General features: G+C 42.5%; 2 protein-coding genes across 2 annotated transcripts; both read right to left on the reverse strand.

The window, feature by feature from the left end:
- Positions 1–1126: 1126 nt before the first annotated feature.
- LOC130438188 (uncharacterized) lies at positions 1127–11118 on the reverse strand. Its single transcript, XM_056770012.1, has one exon. The coding sequence runs from the start codon at positions 11116–11118 to the stop codon at positions 7897–7899; it is 3222 nt and encodes a 1073-aa protein (XP_056625990.1). The 3' UTR covers positions 1127–7896.
- Positions 1127–16310, reverse strand: LOC130438189 (uncharacterized). Its single transcript, XM_056770013.1, has 2 exons — positions 15566–16310; positions 1127–14159 (listed from the first exon to the last, which is right to left on the reverse strand). The coding sequence occupies exon 2, from the start codon at positions 13396–13398 to the stop codon at positions 11188–11190; it is 2211 nt and encodes a 736-aa protein (XP_056625991.1). The 5' UTR covers positions 13399–14159; positions 15566–16310; the 3' UTR covers positions 1127–11187.
- Positions 16311–26804: the final 10494 nt, after the last annotated feature.

The raw sequence follows: 26804 nt of genomic DNA on the forward strand, positions 1-26804 counted from the left end.
TGGTAACAGTTTATTTTACAGTTCAACTAAGATACTGTGTTCAGTGGTGTGATGGTACACAAAACTGTTAAGTGCTAAACATCTCTATTGCAGGCAGTCTCATCCTCACCACAGATTAGGCCATGGTCATCGGCAAACTTGACTATGCCACAGCCTCTGGGACAGGGAATGATCAGGACATACGGAGCACCAGAATGTATACAAACACGGTCACATGTATGTTTTGTTATCCCCGTGGGCACAGTCCATAGGAGTAATGAGTTGTATACTGCACAAGCTGTATATTTTATCCCCCTAACCCAACCCCTAAGCCTAAAATCTTAATTAACTGTTTTCCTTGCAAAACACACCATTTCATGGTCCTCTGATGCGTTCTAATAAAGCAGTTTCACTGCAAAAAGCACATTTCTGAAAGATGACAGTGCTGAAAAGAGCTTTTGACCGATGAACTGTTTTCTCTTGCAAAATACATATTTCCATTGTCTTCTGATGCTTTGTGTAATAAAAAGTAGTTTTCAGTGCAAAAAGCACATTTCTCAAAGTTGAAACTGCTCAAAAAGAGCTTATGACGGATGAACTGTTTTCTCTTACAAACGACACATTTTCATGTTCTCTGATGCCTTTGTGTGGCAAAAAGCAGTCTTCAGTGTATAAAGCATTTTTCTGAAAGCTCACAGTGCTCAAAAGGAGCTTTAGACTAATCAAATGTTTTCTCTTGCAAAAGACACATTTCATGGTCCTCTAATACTTTGTGTAACAAAAATCAGTTTTCAGAGCAAAAAGATGAACTGTTTTCTCTTGCAAAAGAAAGAAAGAAATGAACTTATATAAAAACACATAAATGTAAAAATGAAAATTACCAAATAGGCCTAAATAAAAATTTGAGTTGGGAACATATGTATACAATAGTACGATAAATATACATAATTTATATTGTTAAAAGACAACTTTTCTAGTCATCCGACTCACCCAGCACTCAGAATGAGCGTTTATGAAAACTGACTCTGATCCTTTGCTAAACGCACTTTTTCATTATGTCCCTAGCTAGTTTACACAAAAAGCAGTTTTCAGTGTGTTGTGGAAAATGTTGATCTTCTAGCTCAAAAAATTGCTCAGACAAGGAAGGTCCAGGTGTCAAAGTTTCAACTTTATTTGTACAAGTCAAACAAAGTGAGATGTTCCAAGTCCCCAAAACATCTGAAAACTTGGTGTTTTCCAGCCTCTACTTATAGTGAAACTTTTCAAAGGTGAACCAATCAGGTAATTACCCGTTATCAACTTTATTTTTTATCATCCTAACTGTCCTTGTCTGCCACCATTATCTTTAGGCAACAAGGTTTCATGTCTAATAGTGGAATCTCAACCTTGACTTAATTTTTTAAAAAATAAGTTGTGCCATCTGGCTTTTCAAAAATGAGCTGTGCTATAATTTATTTGGGTCTGGCCTTCACACCATCCCTGGATTTTGTATTACTGAAAATGATTAAAATAGTTCATAAAGTCAAGAATCATGCATAAATGTATTGATTATATCATTCAAACAATCTTATCGTTCCAATACTCATCTCTAAGTTAATGTGATTTCTGATCTACTCTCTGATCTACTCCAATACTCATCTCTAAGTTAATGTGATTTCTGATCTACTAACACGTCTTTGTTACAAACATTCCTATGAATACTTCTTTATAATCGGGGTAAATAAAAAGCCCCATAGTACACAGAATATGATCAGAATTATACACAATATATTCCCCCCTTTGGGACTCCGTAAGAGTCCCACACATGATTATTACTAACATAGGAGGAATTTCTACTTAAAATATGTGTTCTACAAAACGAATATATGTGTACTTCAAAATGAATATATGTGTGCTTCAAAACGAATATATGTGTGCGTGAGCAAGAATAATCAACAGTAATGATAATAGTTATTGCCTTAAAAGGACATGCTTATAAGCTATAAAAATAGAAATCCATCTGACCGATTAGGTTATCTCGTAACACGGACAACTCCTGCTTGTTACCATTTACTTAATAACAATGCCCTCTGTATTAGATTGCAAAAAATTGATCGTCTCTGACTGAGTATACTACCATCTGATGGTGAGGAGCAGGTCTAGCAATCCTCCTTACCGCCTGCATTATGCAAGGCCAAAGACACAGTAACATCAGAATTGGCGCCACAATGCAGATTATCAACATCAATATATTATGCAAATTGGGAAATATGTTGTTAAGCCAGTTCCATATCCAATTATCTGAATCTACTTCATCCTTTGCCATCATGGCAGAAAGCATTGAAATATTTTGTATTCCTTGTTCGATGAGATGTCCATCTGCATCGTTGTCTGGTATGTATGTGCAACAAGTCTCTCCAATCATAGCACAAACACCTCCTTGCGATGCAGTAAGTTGATCCAATACCAAACGATTCTGAAGAGCAGTAAGACGTAATCCTTGTAATTCTTCCTTGATTCCTTTCATCATGAGTTTTGTTGTGTTGATGAATGAAGAAAACTCATATCTAGTGATTTCCAAACCAGTCATCAGTGATTCTACTCCTATTGCTGGAGCAAATGCAACCGCAATCTTTTCTGCAACTGTCCATATGTGATGATTTTTTGGCACTGGGCTGTCTGTTAGGAAGTTGAACAATCCTCTTCTCACACGCCGTTGACTGTTCATTGCTTGATGAGGCAAGATAATAACTCCTCCATGTAACTGAACCAAAGCACACAGTCCTGTCCAGTTCTTTGGTAGTGACAAATATATTTGATAGCCACAGAGCCAATAGTATCCTTCAACGACTCCAGTTCCCTTGCGATCAGGAACATGCACAGTTGAGCATGATGGACATTTTGCTCGTCCTTTTTCGGAAGTAAGAAGATATTGGTAGGTAACAAGTGGCTGTGGTACTTTATGAGTAACGGTGAAAGTTGTAACAGGGGGATTTAAGTCGTCTGCATACCGAAGACAGGCCATACAACTTTGTTTCACCGATTTGCTTATAGGCTTATAGATGTCTGAACATTTTTGCTCTGGTATCGTCCCCAAAGCATGACTTCCTGACTTTCTTTCATAACAGACTAGATAGTTAGGGACATGTTTAACAGTTGCTATCTGAGCAAAAAGTCTATTAGGAAGAGGGTGTGGAATCCAAGTGTCGTGCATCATATTCTCATCAATTTGGGGTAACTTTAGTCCTATTTCTTCTCGTAATTTAGCGTCAAGGCCTTTCTTTCGTCCAGCAGCTGCTACTGCAGCCTTGGCTGCTTCAAATGTGTTGTTGGGATTCTGATGTGGCCACCAATCCCCTCCGGTGGTGCTGTGAGGAAAGTGAGCACAAACATAACAGTGTCCGGCAGCATTCATTCTTACGGTATGATTCGTCAACCTCCACCACATGTTAGTAGCATAATGATGAGGGGGATTGGGGTGTTCCATCCATGCGTCGGAAGGCTGTCTCATCTTGCTGTTGACACTTCGTCTTTTCTTTTGATGCTTTGACTCAGACTCTGGAACCAGTAGATCGCCGAAGAAATGTTCAGATGATGTACCATTTACTCCACAGTCCACCCGTCCCAAGGTAGTGTTCAAGACGTCCATGTCATTTGGATCCATATTCATGCCGTTTCTCATAATAATTGGTATTATTATTACACATGTTAAAATGAACATCATAGAAGCTATGCCTCGCTCTCCGCACAGTCCTCGAAACCCCCTGGGATGCCATGGGTGTCGCTTTCCTTCCATTGTGATAGCTGCTACGGTTCAATTCACCTCGTATCCTTCGGTACGATAATTGAAGATCATCCACTGACCTGGTTTTAACCTGGATCCCGCTTTGAATCGTGTATGACAATTATGTGGTTTTAATGTCAAAATCCCTGTATGTAGGTTAATTGAGGGCCAAAGCAAATATTGGGTGTACACAGTCAAAGTCCAACTAGGTTTTCTTTCAGTCCATGTATCCTCTTGTGTTGAAGTAAATCCTACTGCCAGTATAGCATCATCCCGCGGTAACAATCTCAAAGTGTCTATGTGTGACTGTGGTTGTCTTTGTCCTGAAAATGCAGACACATAACCAGAGATCACCAAGTCATAACAACACTGTCTCTCAGTACATTCACTTCTTGATGGAAAATAGAGCGATGTCCTTCTTATTCGGTCCGCAGGTGGTTGTCGGTGTGGAGAATCGATCATATGATATGGCCTGAACTTCTCAGCAAACTGCTTAAAGGCAGCTGACATCAATCATGTATTCCTTTCTTAGGTCTAGTTTCTTGGGTAATGTGCACACTGGTATTCCCACTCCGTGATAGGTAAGTTGTGACGTGTAGTTGTCAAAATGTTCTGCGCTCGATTTATAACTGGTCGTTGTCCAGGTTGTGTAAAGAAAAAGACAATAGTTATTCCAGCCAGGTTGTCGTAATAGGCTTGAACAGCGACTGAATGTCCTACGGCCAGAACCGCTGGATCTTGTTCCAGTATTTGTCGTGCTGCTGGTCCTAGGTGTAGTCTGGGGTACCACGGTCGTGAAGGATGTAGCACCACTCTCTCACTCCAGTGTTGTTGCCTTCCCCATGCGTATTCTTCCTCCTGCAGTGGAAGGCGTCGCTTCCATCCTATCTTAACTTCCTGTCGTCTTCTGTACCTCGCTGCTGACGTCAGTTTGATGATCCCCTGCAACTCTCTCCCAGGAACACACCCAGCCTTGGCCTCTATATTGTGATAATAGTAGCAGAAAGAGAAAAAGAAAGAAAGAAACACATAATGCATGTCCCTCTTATTGTCATTTTGGGATCTGTCATGGGCAAACAAAAACAAGGGGAAAGGGTTTTTTGCCAAAAACAACAAACAAAACATCAGCTATCTTCCTACCTATTTATATCTAAAATAATATAACTACGCTACACGCCCCAAAAGGAAATACAATTCTAGACTTTCTCCCTTTCTTATATACAAACAGAGTCATAATAGCAAAATAAAAGTGGCACCCTTTTTCTGGTTTGGTTGTTTAACAAGCTAAGGGGTCTCAGATTCTTCACATTTGTCCATTGCTGTAATCATGGTTAACATAAATGCTTCAGAGTCATGTTGCACATTTATCTCTGTATGCAGTAACATTTGTCTAGCTGTGGCCTTAACCAACAACGATCTTAGTGTGGGGAGAACACAACAGAACAATATTGCAAAGATCATTAATACAACAGCAATCGTTATTCCTACTTTGGTCAGCCATTTTCCCCAGGACCCAAACATTGTCTCAAACCATGTCCCAAATGCCACATCTCTTCCTGCATTAGCCGTTATTTCATCTCTAAGGTTTTTCAACTTCTCCATAGCATGAGTAAAAGATCCATCAGGGGCAGTGTTATTAGGAATGTAAGTACAGCAATCTTCTCCAAACATTACACAGACTCCTCCTTTTTCAGCTAATAACCAATTCAGAGCTTGTCTATTCTGCCATGCCATTTTACTTGTTGGGGCTAGTTGTTCTCCAAGAGCTTTAAGTGCATCATTTGTGTAGTTAATAAACCTTTGTTGATTGTAATACAGATAATTTATCCATTCTGTGTTCTTATTTGGGGTAATCCATACAAAAATAGACTCAAATCCAGATTTAACTTCATCTCTTGCTTTAAACTGGTGTGGGATATTTCTAGGTTGACCAATGGCATCTATGTAAACATTTGGGTCACTCTGATAGGCCCTTTTCACTATTTTCTGTTTTGGCTCACTTTTAACATTCTCATTCGGATCCCATGTGATCATAGTGGCATCTTGTATTAGCTTTACTCTTGCACATAAACCTCTCCAGTGTTTTGGTAGTGTTGGTCTTAGTTTGCCTCCACCACAAACCCAAAAGTAATCAGCTATAGCATTAGCCTGATTTTCATACGATTCAATCAAGGGCCATCCTATTGTCATTTTTGGGCAATTTTCCCATCCTATCACTGTGAAATTATCTGAAATTGTAGCGGAAGCAAATTTATTATTCCATTGTCTTATTATCCCCTGCTGCCCTCTCATAGTCTTATCTAAATGCCAAATAGTTATACAATTCCCTTCAAAAATTCCCACATTATTGCCCTCTTTTTCATTTGTGCTATTGTAACATTCGTACTGCAATGTATAATCTATTTCATAAACTGCGGGAACTTCAATCATATTTGTTGGGATCCTCACATCAATATCCATACACTCCTCTCCCCATAATGAATGAGCATAGTAACGTTCCCTATTTTCACGGCCTGCCAGGGCTAAACATTCTGCATGGCAAAAAGGAACAGTGTTTCTCTTGGCACTGCAGTGCCCTACATAATGTCCAGCGCAATGTCTGTAATCATATGGGTTTGGTACAACGAACAGTTTGCTCAATGGTGACGGGGTGCAAAACACGCAACTATCCATGTACGACTGGTCCACTGTGAAGTGTGCCCACCTGTACCATTCATTTTGAACAGCAATGTCCCAAAGTCTCTCATACTGGGGCGCTTCATCACATGTTGAACTCGTAGGGTGTCCATTCAAGTGCTGACAAGTCAATTGTTGGGAACTCTTCTGCCAGTAGTTGTTCGTCGGATAATTCTGGGCTGGCAAACTCTCGGTCTGTGGTATGGTCTGCACCAAGCTCATCAAGAGTAGTACCGTGACCATAAGGTCCTGCATCTCCCTCCCGACCTGGGCCCGGCCGTGGTTCACCGGCGCCTGTTGCGGTTGGGATGGTGTCTGATTCTGGTCTATGGCGGCTATCTCGAGCTGCACTATGTTCCCCATGTATGTCAGGATCGTATAAAGTCCTGATAGCATGTTCCTCCGGGTGTCTCTGTTCTGTGCTCTGTCTTGGCTCGTCGGACTCCTGCTCTGGCTGTGATGCGTGCTCTGACTGTGCCGGCTCTGGCTCCTGGTGTGGCTCCTCCTGCTGTGTCCTCTGCTCTGGCTCGTGCTGTGGGAGCTGCTCCGGTCCCTCAGCTGCCCTCGGCGTCTCTGGCGCGGACTCTGGAATCCCCTCAGGGGTTCTTTGACTATCATCTTGGCTCTGACCTTCGTCTGAAGTCTCCGATAGGTCCTCGGCTTCCTCGTCAGGTTGCTCAGGATCTCGCCGTCGCAGTTGTGGTACTCTGGTGCAGTGATTCAGATGGTACCAGGTAGTACTCCCCTCCACTTGTACTGCCGTTGGTGTTGCTCTTGTGACTGTGTAGGGCCCCTCTCGTCTTGGCTCATTCCATTTTCTTCTGAAGACTCTTAGATACACTTTGTCTCCTGGTACGATTGCACATGGAGCTTCTTCGTCCTCTCTAGGCCCTCGACGTTGCTCCTGTGAAGATATAGCCTCATGTATAGCAGTTAATTGTCTCATGTAAGTTCTTAACTCAACTTGCAGCTGTTCCAAAGGCGGTCCATCATATGGGCCTCTTAAGTAGGGCACCGGCATAGGCCTACCCGTGAGCATCTCATGTGGTGTCAAATTTGTAGTCCTGTTAGTTTGCATGCGATAGTTCATTAGTGCCAGAGGTAGGGCATCTACCCAGTTCAACTTGGTGTCTGCACAGATTTTGCTAATCTTTGCTTTTAAGGTTCCGTTTGCCTTCTCAACCATTCCTTGAGATTGGGGATGGTAGACACACCCTAGCCGCTGTTTTATTCGCAACTGTTGCAAGACAGTTTTTACAGTTCTTTGAATAAATGAGGAGCCGTTGTCCGAACTGATCTCAGAGGGAATTCCAAACCTGGGAATCACTTCTCTCGTCAAAAACTTTATCACAGTCCCAGAGCCCTGGTCTGATGATGGCACAGCTTCCACCCATCTGCTGAATCTATCTATTATCACCAACATGTATCTCTTCCCTCTGACTGACTTGATCATGTCGACATAATCCATTACCAAGTGTTTAAAAGGTCCCTCGGGTACAGGGATGTGTCCTATAGGTGCTGAAGTCCCTTTTCTCATTGTTCTGAGCACAAATATCACACCCTATTAGAAAATCATCCACTGTCGCTTGCAAATAAGGTGACCAATATCCTTGTTGCTTGATTTTTCTCAGTATCTCATTTCGACCGCAATGATCAAATCCATGTGTCTCAGAAATTAACACAGTCAATAGAACATGTGGTGCAATGATTAGTCCTTCATGAGATCGCCATACTCCATTTACATCTCTTGTGGCCCCCCTTTGCTGCCATACTGATTGTTCAACAGCACTTGCCTGCTCTTGTATGCGAGCAAGGTCTGTAATTCGGGGCTCGGGTTGTATTAACACCATGGGGGCCATTACAGCAACTTGGCACCCTGAGGCTTTTCTGGCCTCTGCGTCGGCAGCATTATTTCCTTGTATTACAAAGTCATTTCCCTTTTTGTGAGCTTGGCACTTAATAATACCCAAGAGTTTAGGTTGCATCATAGCTGAAATTAACTGTACTATCTGCTCAGCATGCTGTATTGGGGAACCATCACTTTTCCTGAACCCTCTTTGTTTCCAAACTGCTCCATAAAGATGACAAACTCCATGAGCATATGCAGAGTCTGTATAAATATTTACAACTTGCCCCTTTGCTAGCTGGCAAGCTGTGGTCAAGGCTTTCAACTCAGCCAGTTGTGCTGAACATGGCTGTTCACACTGCTGAGAAATTACAGGAAGAAATTCATTTCCTTCTCGTTTGACCACAGCAAAACCAGCATGATTTCCTAAATGGTCTCTGAAGCAGGAGCCATCTACAAAGTAATCAGCCGCCGCATTTAGTATGGGCGTAGACTCTAAATCTGGTCTAAGACGGGTAAACGCCAACGATTCAGACACACAATCATGTGGCGTGCCTTCATTATCCAGAGGTATGTAATTTGCTGGGTTTACAGTAGCACAATATTTTAATGTTACATCAGGATATGTCAAAAGAGCTGAATATGCCAGGGTTCTGGCCTGTGTTAAAACAAATCTACCTTGTTCCAACATTTCAACCACCTTGTGATGTGCATATATTATCACAGGGTATCCCATGGTCAAAGTAGAAGCCTTCTCATAAGCATAATATACAGCTGCAAGTCCTTGATAACAAGGAGGATACCCCTGTGCTACACTGTCCAACTTTGTACTATAAAAGGCAATGGGCTGTTTTCCCCTCCCCTTACAAGTCTCCTGCATCAATACTGCAGAGGCATATCCCTCTTTTCTGTTAGCTACATAGAGGTGAAAGGGTTTTGTATAGTCAGGACTTGTGAGAGCTGGAGCACTTTGCAGTTCTCTTTTAATGGATTCAAATGCTATTGTCGCATCATTATTCCATGTTAGTGTGGTTCTCAGATTTTGCTGCCCTGCCTGTTTCATTAAGGCTCTTAATGGGGCAGTTTTGATTGCATAATCCTCTATCCAATCTGAGCTGAATCCAGTCATGCCCAGGAATGTCATCATATGACCAACAGTCTGTGGAAGCGGCACTTTGCTAATTCCTTCCAATTGACTTTGTGATATTGCTTTGGTTTTATATGCAATTATTCTTCCCAAGTATTCTACCTGGGGAAGACAATACTGCAGCTTTGTCTTGGAGGCTTTATGTCCTCCTTCTGCCAATTTAGTCAGAACCTTAATGGAATCTCTGTGGCATTGCTCAAGTGTAGGGGCACAGATCAACAAGTCATCCACATACTGGAGAAGTGTACTGTCCAGTACTAGATCTTCCAGATCAGCTTTTAACAGCTGATTAAATATGTGAGGGCTATGGCGGAACCCTTGAGGGACCCTTGTATAGGATATTTGCTTCCCCTCATAAGTAAAGGCAAACAAATGCCTGCTGCTCTCTGCCAATGGAATGCTGAAAAAGGCAGAGCACAGATCAATCACTGTAAAATACTTAGCATCAGGCGGCACATTTGTAAGCAGGGTGTGAGGATTCGGAACTTCTGCTGGCCAATCTTCTACTATGTCATTGACTGCCCTTAAATCATGCACCAAGCGCCATTTTGCTTTATCCGCTTTGGTAACTGGCAATATAGGGGTGTTACAAGGACTGGATGTCTCAAACAGCACTCCTGCTGTGGTTAGTCCTTCTATAGTACCTCTGATGCCTTTTATTGCCTCAGGTTTTAAGGGATATTGGTACTTGTGTGGCAACTTAGCCCCTGATTTTGTCTTAATGACTATAGGGCTAGCAGATTTTATCAGCCCAACATCTGTGTCATGTTTTGACCACAATTTTTCCGGAACTAATTGCTCCATTTCTTCAATTAGCTCCGTTTGTTTCATCTCTTTTTCTAGGATGATTTCCGAACTCATGTTTCTCTGATTATTGACTTCCACCTCTCTAGGAGTTCCCTGCATAATTGTTGCACATGCAATTTTCATGAAATGTTTATCTGCTGAAATAAAAATTAAGGGGTTGTCTGTGCTTTTCCATTGTATTCCCTTGGCTTTCTTCATCATTGGGCCTATTTCTTTGTTCTCACTTCCCTGCTCTAAATATAATGTTATATGGGGGACTGAATTTGGGATCTGGAACCATTCTTTAATAAAATCATTCCTGTCAACTTGTAATGCCGCTCCTTGTGGTCCTACAATTATGTGCTGTGAAATGAGGGGAACTTTCTTGTCTTTTGTTTCTTGCAACCACTTTTTCTCTATGTCTACTCTTCTCAGTGGGTCATATATCATGGTACAGTGGAATTCTAATTCAGGTAGCTTAGGATCTTTTAGTTGTTCTTTAACAAACTTTTCCCATTTTTGCACTGTCTTTCCTACCTCTTCCTCTAAATCTCCTATCCAGTAGGCATTGGCCTGGGGGGCTGTGACTACCATTTGCCTAACTCCCTTGCTGCTTATGTAAATACCTTCAGGGGAACATGATATTTGTAGCTTTAGTTTACATAGGGCGTCCCTCCCTAGCAGATTAACAGGGGTCTGCTCTGATACTAAAATAGGCAGAGTTACTTCTTTGTCCTTTGTCCTCAGACGCACTGGAGCCGTTATTGGAATTAGCTGCGTTTGCCCGGAAAATCCTACTGTCTTTGTGAACTTGCCAGACATGGGGAGGTGTGAGGCATGACTTGAACTTATACAGGTATAAGTTGCTCCAGTGTCTATCATCATTGGTGTGTTCTTGCCTTCAATATTGACCTGCAGCATCGGTTCTGTGTCAGCATCTTCCGTTATCAGTGGGTGCTGACCCCTCCCCGTAGGATCTTCTTGGCAGCCCTAGTATCCGATATCTGGACCACGCCATGGGTTGACTGGTCCCTGTTGCTGTTGTCCTTGTTCTGGTTGATTTTGTTGGTCCTGCCAGCGGGGTCCCTGTTGATTCTGCTCTTGCCATTGGGGTTGCTGTTGCCCTTCCTGCCCTGGGGGTCGCTGCTGCCTCTGACCTTGCCATGGAGGTCGTTGTGGTTGGCCTGCTTGCCATTGGGAACTCTGTTGCTGGTTTGTATTCCAAGGGTTGGTAGGACAGTCTCTTCTGTTGTGCCCCTGTTGACCACATCCCCAGCATGAGTTCCTTCCTCTATTCTGTCTTCCTTGCTCTCCCTGCCCAGGTCTTGGGCCAAATCTATTTTGTTGTTCAGGCTTCACATAGATGACGATAGGTGCTGGCTGCTGAGGTCCACTTCCAGGTATCTGTTGCACAGTGACTGCACCCGGTTGCTGTGTCATAGGAACTGGGACATTTACTGGAGCCATCATTGCTGCATGATCTTTTTCTTCATCTTTGTCTTTGACCATGGCTTGCGTCTTTTTCTTTCTTGCCAGTTCTTCGAGCTGCAGCTGTACCAGTTTTCTTTGAAGTTCTTTTTCTTGGTTCCTCAGCTTTAGTTCATTACTTCTATACTGTCTGACTGCATGGGTCACATGATCACAGAACTCTTTATGTGACTTGGAGTTCAGACCCACTACATCTTCCAGCTTGGTCTTAACTAGCGGAGGCATTGCATCAACAACAGCATTCCTGAACAATGTCGTCATCAATAAGTCTTCTTCAGGATCTCTTTCAAGTTCTTGCTTCCACTTCCTCAGTTGTTTCTGTATGTATGTGGCAGGGTTCTCTTCTTCTCCCATCTGTTCTCCCTTGAGTGCTCTGGGATCGATGCGATTGGGAAATTCGTCTCGTAACCCCTGCCATATATCCCTTCTATATCTGTCGAATGGGTGTCCATCAAGATCTGGGATGTCAATCGCTCGGATGTGTGCTGCTCTTAAAAGTTCATTCAGCTTGGAACTTCCCACGCATTTGGCAAGGAGTGCTTTGATATCCCCCAATGCCAATAGCTTCCCTGTTGTCTCCTCCTCCAGCATCCTTATCCACTTGCCTGCCCCTTCATCTAGGTTTGGTAGACGTGCAACCAGTCCATCCAGGTCTTGAGATGCCCATGGCACGTATTGTGCTTGAGCCCCTTTTATCAGTATGGGGAACTGCTTCCCTTCTTTGGTGCCGCGTGACTTCGGTATTGTGGCTTCAGGAAGGAGGGTGGTACTTGCAGATCTTCTCAGTCTCCCTTCTGGAGTTCGGGTCCAGGGCAGTGGCCACGGTTCGAGGTCTGCATCCTGGAGATAGAGACTGCCTGTGACCAGCTTTCGCTCCCCTTTTGGCAGACTTCTTGTGGCCGCTCTCGAACGGACTCTTTGGTTGCTCGCTGGCTGGCGTGTCCTTTCTTGGCTACTGGCTTTTACGGCATCGTCTTCTTCCTCATCTTCTTCTTCTGAGGCGTTGCCTGAAACTTGACTTAAAGCATGTGCAGAATCTGTATGTATTTGCATTAGATCTTCTGTCATACTCTCGTAGGTCTCCTCACGTCTCTTTGTCATGTTTTTCAGTGCCTCTGCCAGTTCTCTATAAGGATCAGGACTGCATGCACCTCTGCCTTCCTCATCTTCTGGGTCTCTATAAACTGGGGATTGTTGACTAGCCCTGTCACTTTTTCTCTTTTCTGCTTCCCTTCTATCAGGTGATTCTGTACCTATTTCTACCTGCCCCTCTATTTTGACATCTCCTGATATTGCTACCATTGGCATTTGGGTTGATGTTTGTATCTTTTCTAACTTTTGGCTGGGAGGTTCATAGGGAGGTGGCTGAGTCATTTTCTCAAAGTTTTCTTCATTCTTCTCATCATCCTTTTTTAACACTTCTCTTATTTTTCTCATATTTTTCAGGAAATTAACTCCTTCGTTTCTGAACAGGTTGAGTACTTCCTGTTCTAATTTTCTCTTTTCTTCTCGTTTTTTGCTACTGTCTTTTGGTTTATAATTTTTAATTAATCCCTCCATTTCCTCACACACTGTTACATCAAAGGTACCATTTTCTGGCCATATTGTTCTCAAGTTTTTGGTTCTTGCGGCCCATTTTTTAGATATTCTTTCTATTGAATTTTTGCATACCGGGTATCTGGACCCCAACAAATCTACAGGGGTGGATGACATACTTAAAACAATGCACAAATCAGTATTATTCTTAAATGTATTATTATAAAGTGAAAATACAGAGATTTTAAATGTTTTTCATTTGTTTATTTAAGCATTAAGGTGCAAACCAAGACCTAGGGTTCTCTGGGGCTATTTCCATCACCAATTTTTTCAAAGTTACTGCCACAAACTGTTGAGGAACCACTTCTCCAATTTCATTCCAAGTACACAGTATCTTGCTTGTCCAATTTACATATCGAGTTTCTGCATAGACTCTCACCTCGGGGAAACCAATAAGCCGCCCAGTTTGTCCTCGCCCTAAGGAAAACCCCTGCAGCTCTCCTATCTCAAAGTAAGCCCCTGTGAGCCTACCAATAGGGATCCTTTGAACCAATAAAGTTCTCGCAGTCAGACCTGAGGGACAATTAGATCTGTTATGCTGGTAAGCACAGACTTCATTCAGGTAGTGATTCAATACATTTACTTTACAACAATTTTTAACAATCTCTTCCCAATTTATGTAAGGCCACTCCGATTGGGCAATTTCTAGATTTCGAATCTCTGTCAGTTGACTCAGGTACCAGTCTTTTCTTTCTTCTAACAGAATTTGTTCTATCCCCTGGGCATCAATGTATGTATCTTCTTCCCAAAAATGATTTCCAATTCCCTTAGTTTCAAAAAGTACTTTTCTTAGGGTCAGTATCTTAGTATGAAAGGCCTCTCTTCTTTCATAATCAAGGCCTGGCCCCTCTTCAGCCATGCAACTGTAATGCAGTGCACTGAAATAAAAACAACATAAAGCAAAAATCACCAATGGGGAAAAAGTTTAAGACATGAAATTTAACCATTAATTTAAGATCATTGATCAATATGGGCAATGAGAGTTTCATACCATTCTATAATAATCAATAAGAAGAGTAATTATCAAAAACCTCAATGTTAATCCTCCAATATGCTGCAATAAAATAAAAATAAAACACAGTAGCTATTGGGGAAGGGTAGTTTTATAAAACTTGATGCTAGAAATTATAAGACTCAATTTTTCCCAGGGGGAATACTCTTACAGCTCAACTAAAAATGTATTTGGTTGAGACTAATAAATCAGATACTTTCAGATCTAGACTCAAAGTATTTCTGCTTTTATAACTTTTGTTACTATCGTATCTTTTATTATTCCATTTGCTTAGAAAAAATGCAGTACATGCATCATATTGTGACCATGGGTGATTTTCCTATGTTGGTTCTCACACAGCCTTTCAGCCGTGATCATCCCTAATATATCACCTTCTTTTATCTGGGTGTTTGTCCTATATGAGCTCTCACAAGGCAATGCCCTGATCGTCTCCTATACACCTCGTATTCTTTTTTACTTTGGTCACAATATATCAGCATACAATGACATTTTCTTATTTTTTCAAAGTATCATATTATCTATAATCAAATTATTACCAAAATACATTCATAACTCTTATTTATATCTTAAACTCATTCCTTTTAAAATAAAAAGCTTTACTTATTATAGTTTTATAGTTATCTATTCTCTCCCTTGCTCCTTTACACATGCTTTCTCACACACACATAGTCACCGCTCATTCTGGGACTGTGGCCAGCAGCCCCTCCTTCCTACTCTCTCCATTTCTTTAGACACTGACACTGACACAGACAAACAGAACTATTCTACATCCCCACGTGGTTCTCTTCTTTGCAGTAAATTCACAATAAATACATGCCTTCTCCAAGCAGGCAAATACCCTCTCAAAACGGGTAAGACTTATTTACATGGCCCACTCACTAAAGGCCGTTACCTTCTCAAAACAGGTAACACTTATTTACATGGCCCACTCACTAAAGGCCGTTACCTTCTCAAAACAGGTAACACTTATTTACATGGCCCACTCACTAAAGGCCGTTACCTTCTCAAAACAGGTAACACTTATTTACATGGCCCACTCACTAAAGGCCGTTACCTTCTCAAAACAGGTAACACTTATTTACATTATGTCTAGACATCATTCATTCGCCTTCGTTCATTCTTTACTTTGAGACCTGGGGCCCTCCTGCAATATTAGTGTCAATTAGTTCTTAGACTGGAGAAGCTTTTTATAGACATCAACTCTACCCAGAACTCACCTCCGGCAGACCACACAGATATAAAAATTTACACTTTAAGCAAAAGCATGCTCACCTGATCTGTGCAGTCAGCCGGATGATTCGCCCCCGGGTGTCGTCCGATGCCTTCAGCCTCTGCCCAGCCCCACGTTGGGCGCCAAAAATATGTTGTGGAAAATGTTGATCTTCTAGCTCAAAAAATTGCTCAGACAAGGAAGGTCCAGGTGTCAAAGTTTCAACTTTATTTGTACAAGTCAAACAAAGTGAGATGTTCCAAGTCCCCAAAACATCTGAAAACTTGGTGTTTTCCAGCCTCTACTTATAGTGAAACTTTTCAAAGGTGAACCAATCAGGTAATTACCCGTTATCAACTTTATTTTTTATCATCCTAACTGTCCTTGTCTGCCACCATTATCTTTAGGCAACAAGGTTTCATGTCTAATAGTGGAATCTCAACCTTGACTTAATTTTTTAAAAAATAAGTTGTGCCATCTGGCTTTTCAAAAATGAGCTGTGCTATAATTTATTTGGGTCTGGCCTTCACACCATCCCTGGATTTTGTATTACTGAAAATGATTAAAATAGTTCATAAAGTCAAGAATCATGCATAAATGTATTGATTATATCATTCAAACAATCTTATCGTTCCAATACTCATCTCTAAGTTAATGTGATTTCTGATCTACTCTCTGATCTACTCCAATACTCATCTCTAAGTTAATGTGATTTCTGATCTACTAACACGTCTTTGTTACAAACATTCCTATGAATACTTCTTTATAATCGGGGTAAATAAAAAGCCCCATAGTACACAGAATATGATCAGAATTATACACAATAAGTGCAAGAAGTATGTTTCTGACGGTTGAATGTGCACAAAACAAGCTTTTTACAAATCAACTGCATTCTCTTGCAAAAGACAAAAAGCAGTTTACAGTGTGTAGAGAGATTCAAAGTAGGGAAGAAAGGAGACAGGAACCGGAAGACATATAAACATTTAATAAAGTAATAACGTCCGACCGCCGGCGAACAAAACATAAACATAAATACAAATACAAACATGTTCGGGCCCGGTCCTCTCTCTTCGACGGTCCGGTCGGTCGTTCTCTTATATGCTCCCGATCTCCTGAGTGATTCGAGACCGTTGCGCGAACAGCTGGCGCTCTTTAACAATTACTCACCGGTCTCGAACCACGGTATCGCCCCGCCTACTCCGCTAGACAGTGCAAGAAGCCTGTTTCTGGCGGTTGAACTTGCACAAAACAAGCTTTTGACAAATCACCTGTTTTGTCTTGCAAAAGACAAAAAGCAGTTTACAGTGCAAGAAGCATGTTTCTGAAAGTTTATAGAGTACAAAACTGAACCTGATCCTTTGCTAAACGCACTTTTTCATTTTGCACACAGCCAGTTTTACACAAAATGAAGTTTTCAGTGCAAAGCCCATGATTCTCACTCTCCCAACACTCAGAATGAGCATTTGAGAAAACTGAATCTGATCCTTTGCTAAGCGCACTTTTTCATTATGGACACAGCCAGTTTTACACAAAATGCAGTTTTCAGTGCAATGCCCATGTTTCTGGGTCTCCCAGCACTCAGAATGAGCATTTAAGAAAAGTTACTCTCATCTGTTCCTAAACGCACTTTTTCATTATGCACACAGCCAGTTTACACAAAATGAAGTTTTCACTGCAAAGCCCATGTTTCTCACTCTCCCAGGACTCAGAATGAGCATTTAAATAAACTAATTCTGATCTGTTCTTAAACGCACGTTTTCATTATGCACACAGCCAGTTTTACACAAAATGCAGTTTTCAGTGCAAAGTTTCTCACTGTCCCAACACTCAGAATGAGCATTTAAGAAAACTAACTCTCATCTGTTCCTAAACGCACTTTTTCATTATGCACACAACCAGTTTTACACAAAATGCAGTTTTCAGTGCAAAGTTTCTCACTCCTCCAGCACTCAGAATGAGCATTTAAGAAAAGTAACTCTGATCTGTTCCTAACACAGCGAGTGTGCATACACAAAAGGAAGTTTTCAGTGCAAAGCCCATGATTCTCACCTCCCAACACTCAGAATGAGCATTTAAGAAAACCGAATCTGATCCTACGCTTAAACGCACTTTTTCATTTTGCACACAGCCAGTTTTACACAAAATGCAGTTTTCAGTGCAAAGCCAATGTTTCTCATTTTTCATTCTCCCAGCAATCAGAATGAGCATTGAAGAAAACTAACGACTTATCTGTTCCTAAACGCACTTTTTCATTATGCACACAGCCAGTTTACACAAAATGAAGTTTTCAGTGCAAAGCCCATGTTTCTCACTCTCCCAGGACTCAGAATGAGCATTTATATAAACTAATTATGATCATTTCCTAAACGCACTTTTTCATTATGCACACAGCCAGTTTTACAAAATATGCAGTTTTCAGTGCAAAGCCAATGTTTCTCACTCTCCCAACACTCAGAATGACCATTTAAATAAACTGAATCTGATCCTTCGCTTAAACCCACTTTTTCATTTTGCACACAGCCAGTTTTACACAATATGCAGATTTCAGTGCAAAGCCCATGTTTCTCACTCTCCCAACACTCAGAATGACCATTTAAATAAACTAATTCTGATCTGTTCTTAAACGCACTTTTTCATTATGCACTCAACCAGTTTTACACAAAATGCAGTTTTCAGTGCAAAGCCAATGTTTCTAACCCCCCCAGCACTTAGAATGAGCATTTAAGAAAACTGACTCTCATCTGTTCCTAAACGCACTTTTTCATTATGCACACAGCCAGTTCCCTTTCGAGGGAACTCAACACTGCGTCATGGAATGACTCTTTGGGGAACGCCATTAGCGTGACTTGTCTGAATCGCGTGTGAAACTAACTTTCGCTTTATAGTCGCATGATGATGACGTCACTGATGACGTCATGACCACCGTGACTATCGGAAGGCATAAAAAGGAAGCGGAAGCAGTGCAAACCAGCTTCTGCCATTCAGCAAAGCGTCTGTTTGTGTGTGTGAAGGTTTCTAGTTTATCTTAAGTTATCTTAGATAGATTAGCAATATGAAACGTATGTCAAAGAAGGCATTTAAGCAATGTGTTCCTCCCTGCCCCCGTTTTATTACGGATAGGGATTCACATGAGCTTTGTGTGAAATGTTTGGGAATGGAACATGCTAAGGCAGCTCTTGAGGGAGCTGCCTGTGAACATTGCTTGTGGCTACCGCTAAGATCTCTTCTCTCACGTTTAGCACTGTTTGATGAGTCAGGCAGTATTCGCAAGCCTCATGGTTCAGGTCCCGCTTCTGCCGAGGCAGTGCGGGGTCTGCAGTCATGGGGTTCGCAGATGGATATTTTGGAGGGTGAGACGACTTCGGTCCTTTCTCATCCCTCAAATCCCATTGCTTCCGGAAAGGGTTTGGGAGCCCGCATGGCGGCTTCTCCCGCCCCATCTGGAAGCTCTATGCACTGCTCTAGCTCTGAGGAGTTAGAGAGTGTTAGTGTGCAAGCAGTAGAAACTGAAGATCATGAAACTCCACTTTCCCAGGGATATGAGGAGCTATTAGAGGTTGTTACACGGGCAGTAGCCAAGCTTAGTGTTGATTGGCCTCAAGATCAACAACAACTTACACCTATAAGTAAATTAGATGAAAGATACTTAAAAAAACGGGTACAACCTCAACGTCGGGGGTTGCCATTCTTTCCAGATTTACATACTGAGGTTTCTAAATCATGGAAAAAGCCATTTTCTTCCAGAATTTCCACCACTGCCACTAGTTTCTCCTCAGTTATAGGAGCTAGAGAGAAAGGCTATGGCATGATGCCCAAGGTGGAAGAGTCTTTGGCCACCTACCTTTCACCTGAAGCGGCATCATCATTGAAACCTCCGACATTGCCCACCAAGCCATGCCGGATTACGTCAAATTTGGTGGGTAAAGCATATATGGCGGCTGGTCGGGCTGGCTCATGTCTGCACACTATGGGTCTTTTACAGGCATACCAGGCCGACCTGCTGGGGGACATAAAAGAGAGCGAGGTTATTGATATAGACCTGCTTAATGAACTGAAGACAGCAGCAGATCTTACTCTCCGAGCTACCAAGGAGACAGCCCAAGCTATTGGGCGCTCCATGGGGGCCCTGGTAGCTACAGAGAGACATTTATGGTTAAATTTGTCTGGTATTAAGGAGAAGGACAAGTCTGTGCTGCTTGATGCACCATTGTCTGACCAAGGTCTCTTTGGGAATGCGGTCGACACTGTGGTCGATCGTTTTCAGGAGGCAAAGCGTCAAGCAACAGCTTTCCAAAATTTTTTACCTCGCCGTTCTTACCCTCAGGGTCCTGCAGCTCAAAGGCAGCCCCAGCCATCTACTACTAGTGCTCTACATAGGCAGCAGCAAAAACAGAGTGTTGCTACTCGTACTCCCCCTCAGAGAGCTTGGGGGTCGAGACCGCAATCCCAGAAGTTCTCAAGGCAAATCAAGCCAGATTTGAGGACAGTTGTTATCTCCAATCGGAAGGCTGCTGCCAAGAGGTCCTGACGGTACCTCAGCGCTTCAAATAGCACCCATTCTGGGGGGGTGGACAAGTCCGGTTCCCCCAAGAGTGCCTCAGGAGGCCACTACGTTAACCCCGCCGCCCAGTGCGCTTCGGGGCACGTCAGTTTCCCTAGTACGGGGTCAACAGAATCTACCCATGGTAGACCCTGTAAACATGCTAATAGTTCCACTATCCCCTGCAGGTCAATTACTTCAAGGCATCGATCCGCATGCACCCGAAGCCGATGTCATCACGCTGACTCCCTTACTGCACTTCCTCCACGAGTGGAGAAAGTTGCCAAATCTGACTCCATGGCTTCTCCGCACCATAGAGAAGGGGTACAGAATTCAGTTTGCTGTCAGCCCTCCAAAGTTCAAAGGGGTGTTTTGCACCGAAGTGAGTTCCGATCGGGCTCGGGTGTTAGAACAGGAAGTACAATCTCTCTTGATGAAGGGGGCCATAGAATATGTTTCCCCTCACGAGAGTCAGACAGGTTTTTACAGTCGGTACTTTATAGTTCCGAAAAAGGATGGAGGGCTCAGGCCTATTCTGGATCTGAGATATCTCAACAAATCTCTGAGGAGGTACAAGTTCAAGATGCTTACGATTCCTGTTATTGTGGCTGGAATCAGAAAAGGCGACTGGTTCACCACAATAGACCTGAAGGATGCATATTTCCACATATCCATCCTTCCTCAACACCGGAAGTTTCTCAGATTTGCTTTCGGAGGCAGAGCCTACCAATATCGAGTTCTTCCATTCGGCCTTGCTCTTTCCCCTCGCACTTTCACGAAATGCATGGATTCTGCCCTTGCTCCACTGAGACTTCAGGGGATTCGCATATTAAACTACATAGACGACTGGTTAGTGCTAGCTCAGTCTCAAGAAATGGCGGTTCGACATCGAGATGTCGTCCTCGACCATATGAAGCTTTTGGGACTGAGGCTCAATGCCAAGAAGAGCAATCTAACTCCTCAGCAGAGCATTACATTTCTTGGGGTAGTGTGGAACTCAGTCATGATGCAGGCACAGTTGTCTCCTGCACGTGTCGAGTCCATCCTGACAACAATATCCAGAATCAAGATGGGTCAGGCATACACTGTCAAGCATTTTCAGAAAATATTAGGTCTAATGGCAGCAGCGTCCAACGTGATTCCTTTTGGCCTTCTGCATATGAGACCTTTACAATGGTGGCTAAAGAACAAAGGGTTTTCCCCGAGGGGCAACCCGTTTCGTATAATCAGGGTTACGCGCAGATGCCTTCGTTCCCTGGCTATATGGAAAAAGACACAGTTTCTAAATCAAGGTCGAAAATTGGGAGCTCAATGTCACAGGATGACAGTGACGACGGATGCATCCCTCACAGGCTGGGGGGCAATAGTAGAAGGTCGCTCAGCCAGTGGGCTATGGACAGAGCAGCATCTCCATTGGCACATAAATTGCCTGGAGATGTTAGCTGTCATAAGAGCTTTGAAGTACTTCCTCCCAGTCCTCAGGGACCATCATGTTCTAATAAGAACAGACAATACAGCCGTGGTCTCTTATATCAATCATCAAGGGGGCCTGAGGTCGCGCCCTCTCTGCAAGCTGGCGCACCAGGTTCTCCTATGGTCCCAGGAGAAGTTTCTATCTATCAGGGCGACTTACATTCCTGGAGTTCAAAATGTGGGAGCAGACATGTTGTCGAGACAAGGACTGAGGCCAGGAGAATGGAGACTTCACCCCGAAGTGGTGAAACAGATTTGGGAAAGATTTGGTCAGGCCGAAATCGACCTCTTTGCATCTCAGGAGACATCTCATTGCCCCCTGTGGTTTTCAATATTTCTTCCAGCCCCATTGGGACTGGACGCCCTGGTACAGACATGGCCGAGGCGGCGTCTGTATGCTTTTCCCCCAATCGCTTTGCTCCCGCAGGTCCTAGAGAGAGTTCGACAGGAAGGGATCAGACTCTTGTTAATAGCCCCTTATTGGCCTGCACGAGTCTGGTTCTCGGACCTTCTAATGCTCTTAGAAGGCCAGCCATGGGAGATTCCCCTCAGGCAGGACCTCCTGACCCAAGCCAGGGGCACGATATGCCATCCCAGCCCAGAACTATGGAAGTTGTGGGCCTGGCCGCTGAAGGGAGTGGCTTGTTGAATCTAGGTCTGTCAACTGAGGTTGTTGAAACCATTCTTAATTCAAGAGCTCCATCCACCAGAAAACTTTATGCTCTAAAGTGGAGGTTATTCACCTTGTGGTGTAATAACAGACATTTAGATCCAGTTAACTGCCCAGTGGCTTCAGTACTGGAGTTTCTGCAAGAGCGGTTTTCGGCAGGTCTTGCACCTTCTACGGTGAAAGTTTATGTGGCAGCTATTGCAGCCTTTCACTCCCCTCTGCCTGGGAGCACCTTGGGGAGACACCCCTTGGTTTCCCGGTTTTTGCGTGGTACCTTTAGGATCAGACCGCCTCCTCCGGCTAGAGTTCCAGCATGGGACCTCGCTGTGGTTTTGGAAGGGGCTTCCCAAGCTCCTTATGAACCTATTGAGTGTAGCTCAGACAAGTATTTGTCCCTCAAATTAGCCTTTTTACTCGCTATTACCTCTCTGAGGAGGGTAGGCGACCTTCAGGCTCTATCAGTCTCTCCACCATGTCTGGAGTTCTCTCCAGGTAATATAAAAGCAATTCTGCACCCTAGACCAGGGTATGTACCTAAGGTGCCAAGCAATGTGGCCAGAACATTAGTTTTACAAGCCTTTCATGCTCCACCTCATGAGTCAGCAGAGGATCAGAGACTACACTTGTTATGCCCAGTCAGGGCACTGGGAGAGTATGTTAGAAGATCTTCCATATGGAGGAAATCGGACCAACTGTTGGTTTGTTTTGGACCTCATAGTAGAGGTCAGCCGGCCTCTAAGCACACCATTAGTAGATGGATTGTGGAGGCCATTTCCTTGGCTTATGAGGTGCGTGGACTACCTTCACCTCTGAGAATCAAGGCACATTCAACAAGGAGTATGGCCTCTTCGCAGGCCCTTATGTCAGGTGCGTCTATGCAGGATGTTTGTGATGCAGCGGGCTGGTCTTCCCCGCACACATTCATAAGATATTACAATCTTGATCTTTCTTCCTTACCTGGTTCTCAGGTACTTATGTCTTAGGATGTGCATAACACCTTCACACTTAGACAGCCACAACTCGTATGGCGTAGCGGGTATTTCGTTCCCCAAAGAGTCATTCCATGACGCAGTGTTGAGTTCCCTCGAAAGGGAACGTCTCAGGTTACGACTGTAACCATTGTTCCCTGAGATAGGGAACGAGACACTGCGTCTCTTTGCCATACTCCTTATGACTGGAGCATTTGCTTCATTTTTTACAGAAGCTGGTTTGCACTGCTTCCGCTTCCTTTTTATGCCTTCCGATAGTCACGGTGGTCATGACGTCATCAGTGACGTCATCATCATGCGACTATAAAGCGAAAGTTAGTTTCGAAAGTTAGTTAGTTTCAGACAAGTCACGCTAATGGCGTTCCCCAAAGAGTCATTCCATGACGCAGTGTCTCGTTCCCTATCTCAGGGAACAATGGTTACAGTCGTAACCTGAGACGTTTTACACAAAATGAAGTTTTCAGTGCAAAGTTTCTCACTGTCCCAACACTCAGAATGAGCATTTAAGAAAACTAACTCTCATCTATTCCTAAATGCACTTTTTCATTATGCACACAACCAGTTTTACACAAAATGCAGTTTTCAGTGCAAAGCCCATGTTTCTCATTTTTCATTGTCCCAGCACTCAGAATGAGCATTGAGGAAAACTAACGACTTATCTGTTCCTAAACGCACTTTTTCATTATGGACACAGCCAGTTTTACACAAAATGCAGTTTTCAGTGCAATGCCTATGTTTCTGGGACTCCCAGCACTCAGAATGAATATTTAAGAAAATTAACTCTGATCTGTTCCCAAACGCACTCTTTCATTATGCACACAGCCAGTTTTACACAAAATGAAGTTTTAAGTGCAAAGTTTCTCACTGTCCCAACACTCAGAATGAGCATTTGAGAAAACTAACTCTCATCTGTTCCTAAACGCACTCTTTCATTATGCACACAGCCAGTTTTACACAAAATAGAGTTTTCAGTGCAAAGCCTATGTTTCTCACTCTCCCAGCACTCAGAATGAGCATTTATGAAAACTGAATCTGATCCTTCGCTTAAACGCACTTTTTCATTTTGCACACAGCCAGTTTTACACAAAATGCAGCTTTCAGTGCAAAGCCCATGTTTCTCACTCTCCCAGGACTCAGAATGAGCATTTAAATAAACTAATTCTGATCATTTCCTAAACGCACTTTTTCATTATGCACACAGCCAGTTTTACAAAATATGCAGTTTTCAGTGCAAAGCCAATGTTTCTCACTCTCCCAACACTCAGAATGACCATTTAAATAAACTGAATCTGATCCTTCGCTTAAACCCACTTTTTCATTTTGCACACAGCCAGTTTTACACAATATGCAGATTTCAGTGCAAAGCCCATGTTTCTCACTCTCCCAACACTCAGAATGACCATTTAAATAAACTAATTCTGATCTGTTCTTAAACGCACTTTTTCATTATGCACTCAACCAGTTTTACACAAAATGCAGTTTCAGTGCAAAGCCAATGTTTCTCACTCCCCCAGCACTTAGAATGAGCATTTAAGAAAACTGACTCTCATCTGTTCCTAAACGCACTTTTTCATTATGCACACAGCCAGTTTTACACAAAATGAAGTTTTCAGTGCAAAGTTTCTCACTGTCCCAACACTCAGAATGAGCATTTAAGAAAACTAACTCTCATCTATTCCTAAATGCACTTTTTCATTATGCACACAACCAGTTTTACACAAAATGCAGTTTTCAGTGCAAAGCCCATGTTTCTCATTTTTCATTGTCCCAGCACTCAGAATGAGCATTGAGGAAAACTAACGACTTATCTGTTCCTAAACGCACTTTTTCATTATGGACACAGCCAGTTTTACACAAAATGCAGTTTTCAGTGCAATGCCTATGTTTCTGGGACTCCCAGCACTCAGAATGAATATTTAAGAAAATTAACTCTGATCTGTTCCCAAACGCACTCTTTCATTATGCACACAGCCAGTTTTACACAAAATGAAGTTTTAAGTGCAAAGTTTCTCACTGTCCCAACACTCAGAATGAGCATTTGAGAAAACTAACTCTCATCTGTTCCTAAACGCACTCTTTCGTTATGCACACAGCCAGTTGTACACAAAAGGAAGTTCTGAGTGCAAAGCCAATGTTTCTCACTCTCCCAACACTCAGAATGACCATTTAAGGAAACTAACTCTCATCTGTTCCTAAACGCACTCTTTCATTATGCACACAGCCAGTTTTACACAAAATGCAGTTTTTAAGTGCATTGCCCATGTTTCTCACTCTCCCAGGACTCAGAATGAGCATTTAAATAAACTAATTCTGATCATTTCCTAAACGCACTTTTTCATTATGCACACAGCCAGTTTTACACAAAATGAAGTTTTCAGTGCAACACCCATGTTTCTGGGACTCCCAGCACTCAGAATGAGCATTTTAGAAAACTGAATCTGATCCTTCGCTTAAACGCACTTTTTCATTTTGCACACAGCCAGTTTTACACAATATGCAGTTTTCAGTGCAAAGCCAATGTTTCTCACTCTCCAAACACTCAGAATGACCATTTAAGAAAACTAACTCTCATCTGTTCCTAAATGCACTCTTTCATTATGCACAAAGCCAGTTTTACACAAAATGCAGTTTTCAGTGCAATGCCTATGTTTCTCACTCTCCCACTACTCAGAATGAGCATTTGAGAAAACTGAATCTGATCCTTTGCTAAACGCACTTTTTCATTATGCACACAGCCAGTTTTACACTATGCAGTTTTCAGTGCAAGGCCAATGTTTCTCACTCTCCCAACACTCAGAATGAAAATTTAAGAAAACTAACTCTCATCTGTTCCTAAACGCACTCTTTCTTTATGCACACAGCCAGTTTTACACAAAATGCATTTTTCAGTGCAATGCCCATGTTTCTCACTCTCCCAGGACTCAGAATGAGCATTTAAATAAACTAATTCTGATCATTTCCTAAACGCACTTTTTCATTATGCACACAGCCAGTTTTACACATAATGAAGTTTTCAGTGCAAAGCCCATGAATCTCACTCTCCCACCACTCAGAATGAGCATTTGAGAAAACTGAATCTGATCCTTTGCTAAACGCACTTTTTCATTATGCACACAGCCAGTTTTACACAAAATGAAGTTTTCATTGCAAAGCCCATGTTTCTCATTTTTCATTGTCCCAGCACTCAGAATGAGCATTGAAGAAAACTAACGACTTATCTGTTCCTAAACGCACTTTTTCATTATGGACACAGCCAGTTTTACACAAAATGCAGTTTTCAGTGCAATGCCTATGTTTCTGGGACTCCCAGCACTCAGAATGAATATTTAAGAAAATTAACTCTGATCTGTTCCGAAACGCACTTTTTCATTATGCACACAGCCAGTTTTACACAAAATGAAGTTTTCAGTGCAAAGTTTCTCACTGTCCCAACACTCAGAGTGAGCATTTGAGAAAACTTACTCTCATCTGTTCCTAAACGCAATCTTTCATTATGCACACAGCCAGTTTTACACAAAATGCAGTTTTTCAGTGCAATGCCCATGTTTCTCACTCTCCCACCACTCAGAATGAGCATTTAAATAAACTAATTCTGATCATTTCCTAAACGCACTTTTTCATTATGCACA

This window comes from Triplophysa dalaica, chromosome 16, assembly GCF_015846415.1.
Source record: "Triplophysa dalaica isolate WHDGS20190420 chromosome 16, ASM1584641v1, whole genome shotgun sequence".
Classification (NCBI taxonomy): Eukaryota; Metazoa; Chordata; class Actinopteri; order Cypriniformes; family Nemacheilidae; genus Triplophysa; species Triplophysa dalaica.

What these genes read in the sequence shown, in the direction of transcription:
- LOC130438189 (XM_056770013.1), bottom strand. Translation starts at nt 13,398, where the DNA reads ATGTCATCCACCCCTGTAGATTTGTTGGGGTCCAGATACCCGGTATGC.
- LOC130438188 (XM_056770012.1), bottom strand. Translation starts at nt 11,118, where the DNA reads ATGCTGCAGGTCAATATTGAAGGCAAGAACACACCAATGATGATAGAC.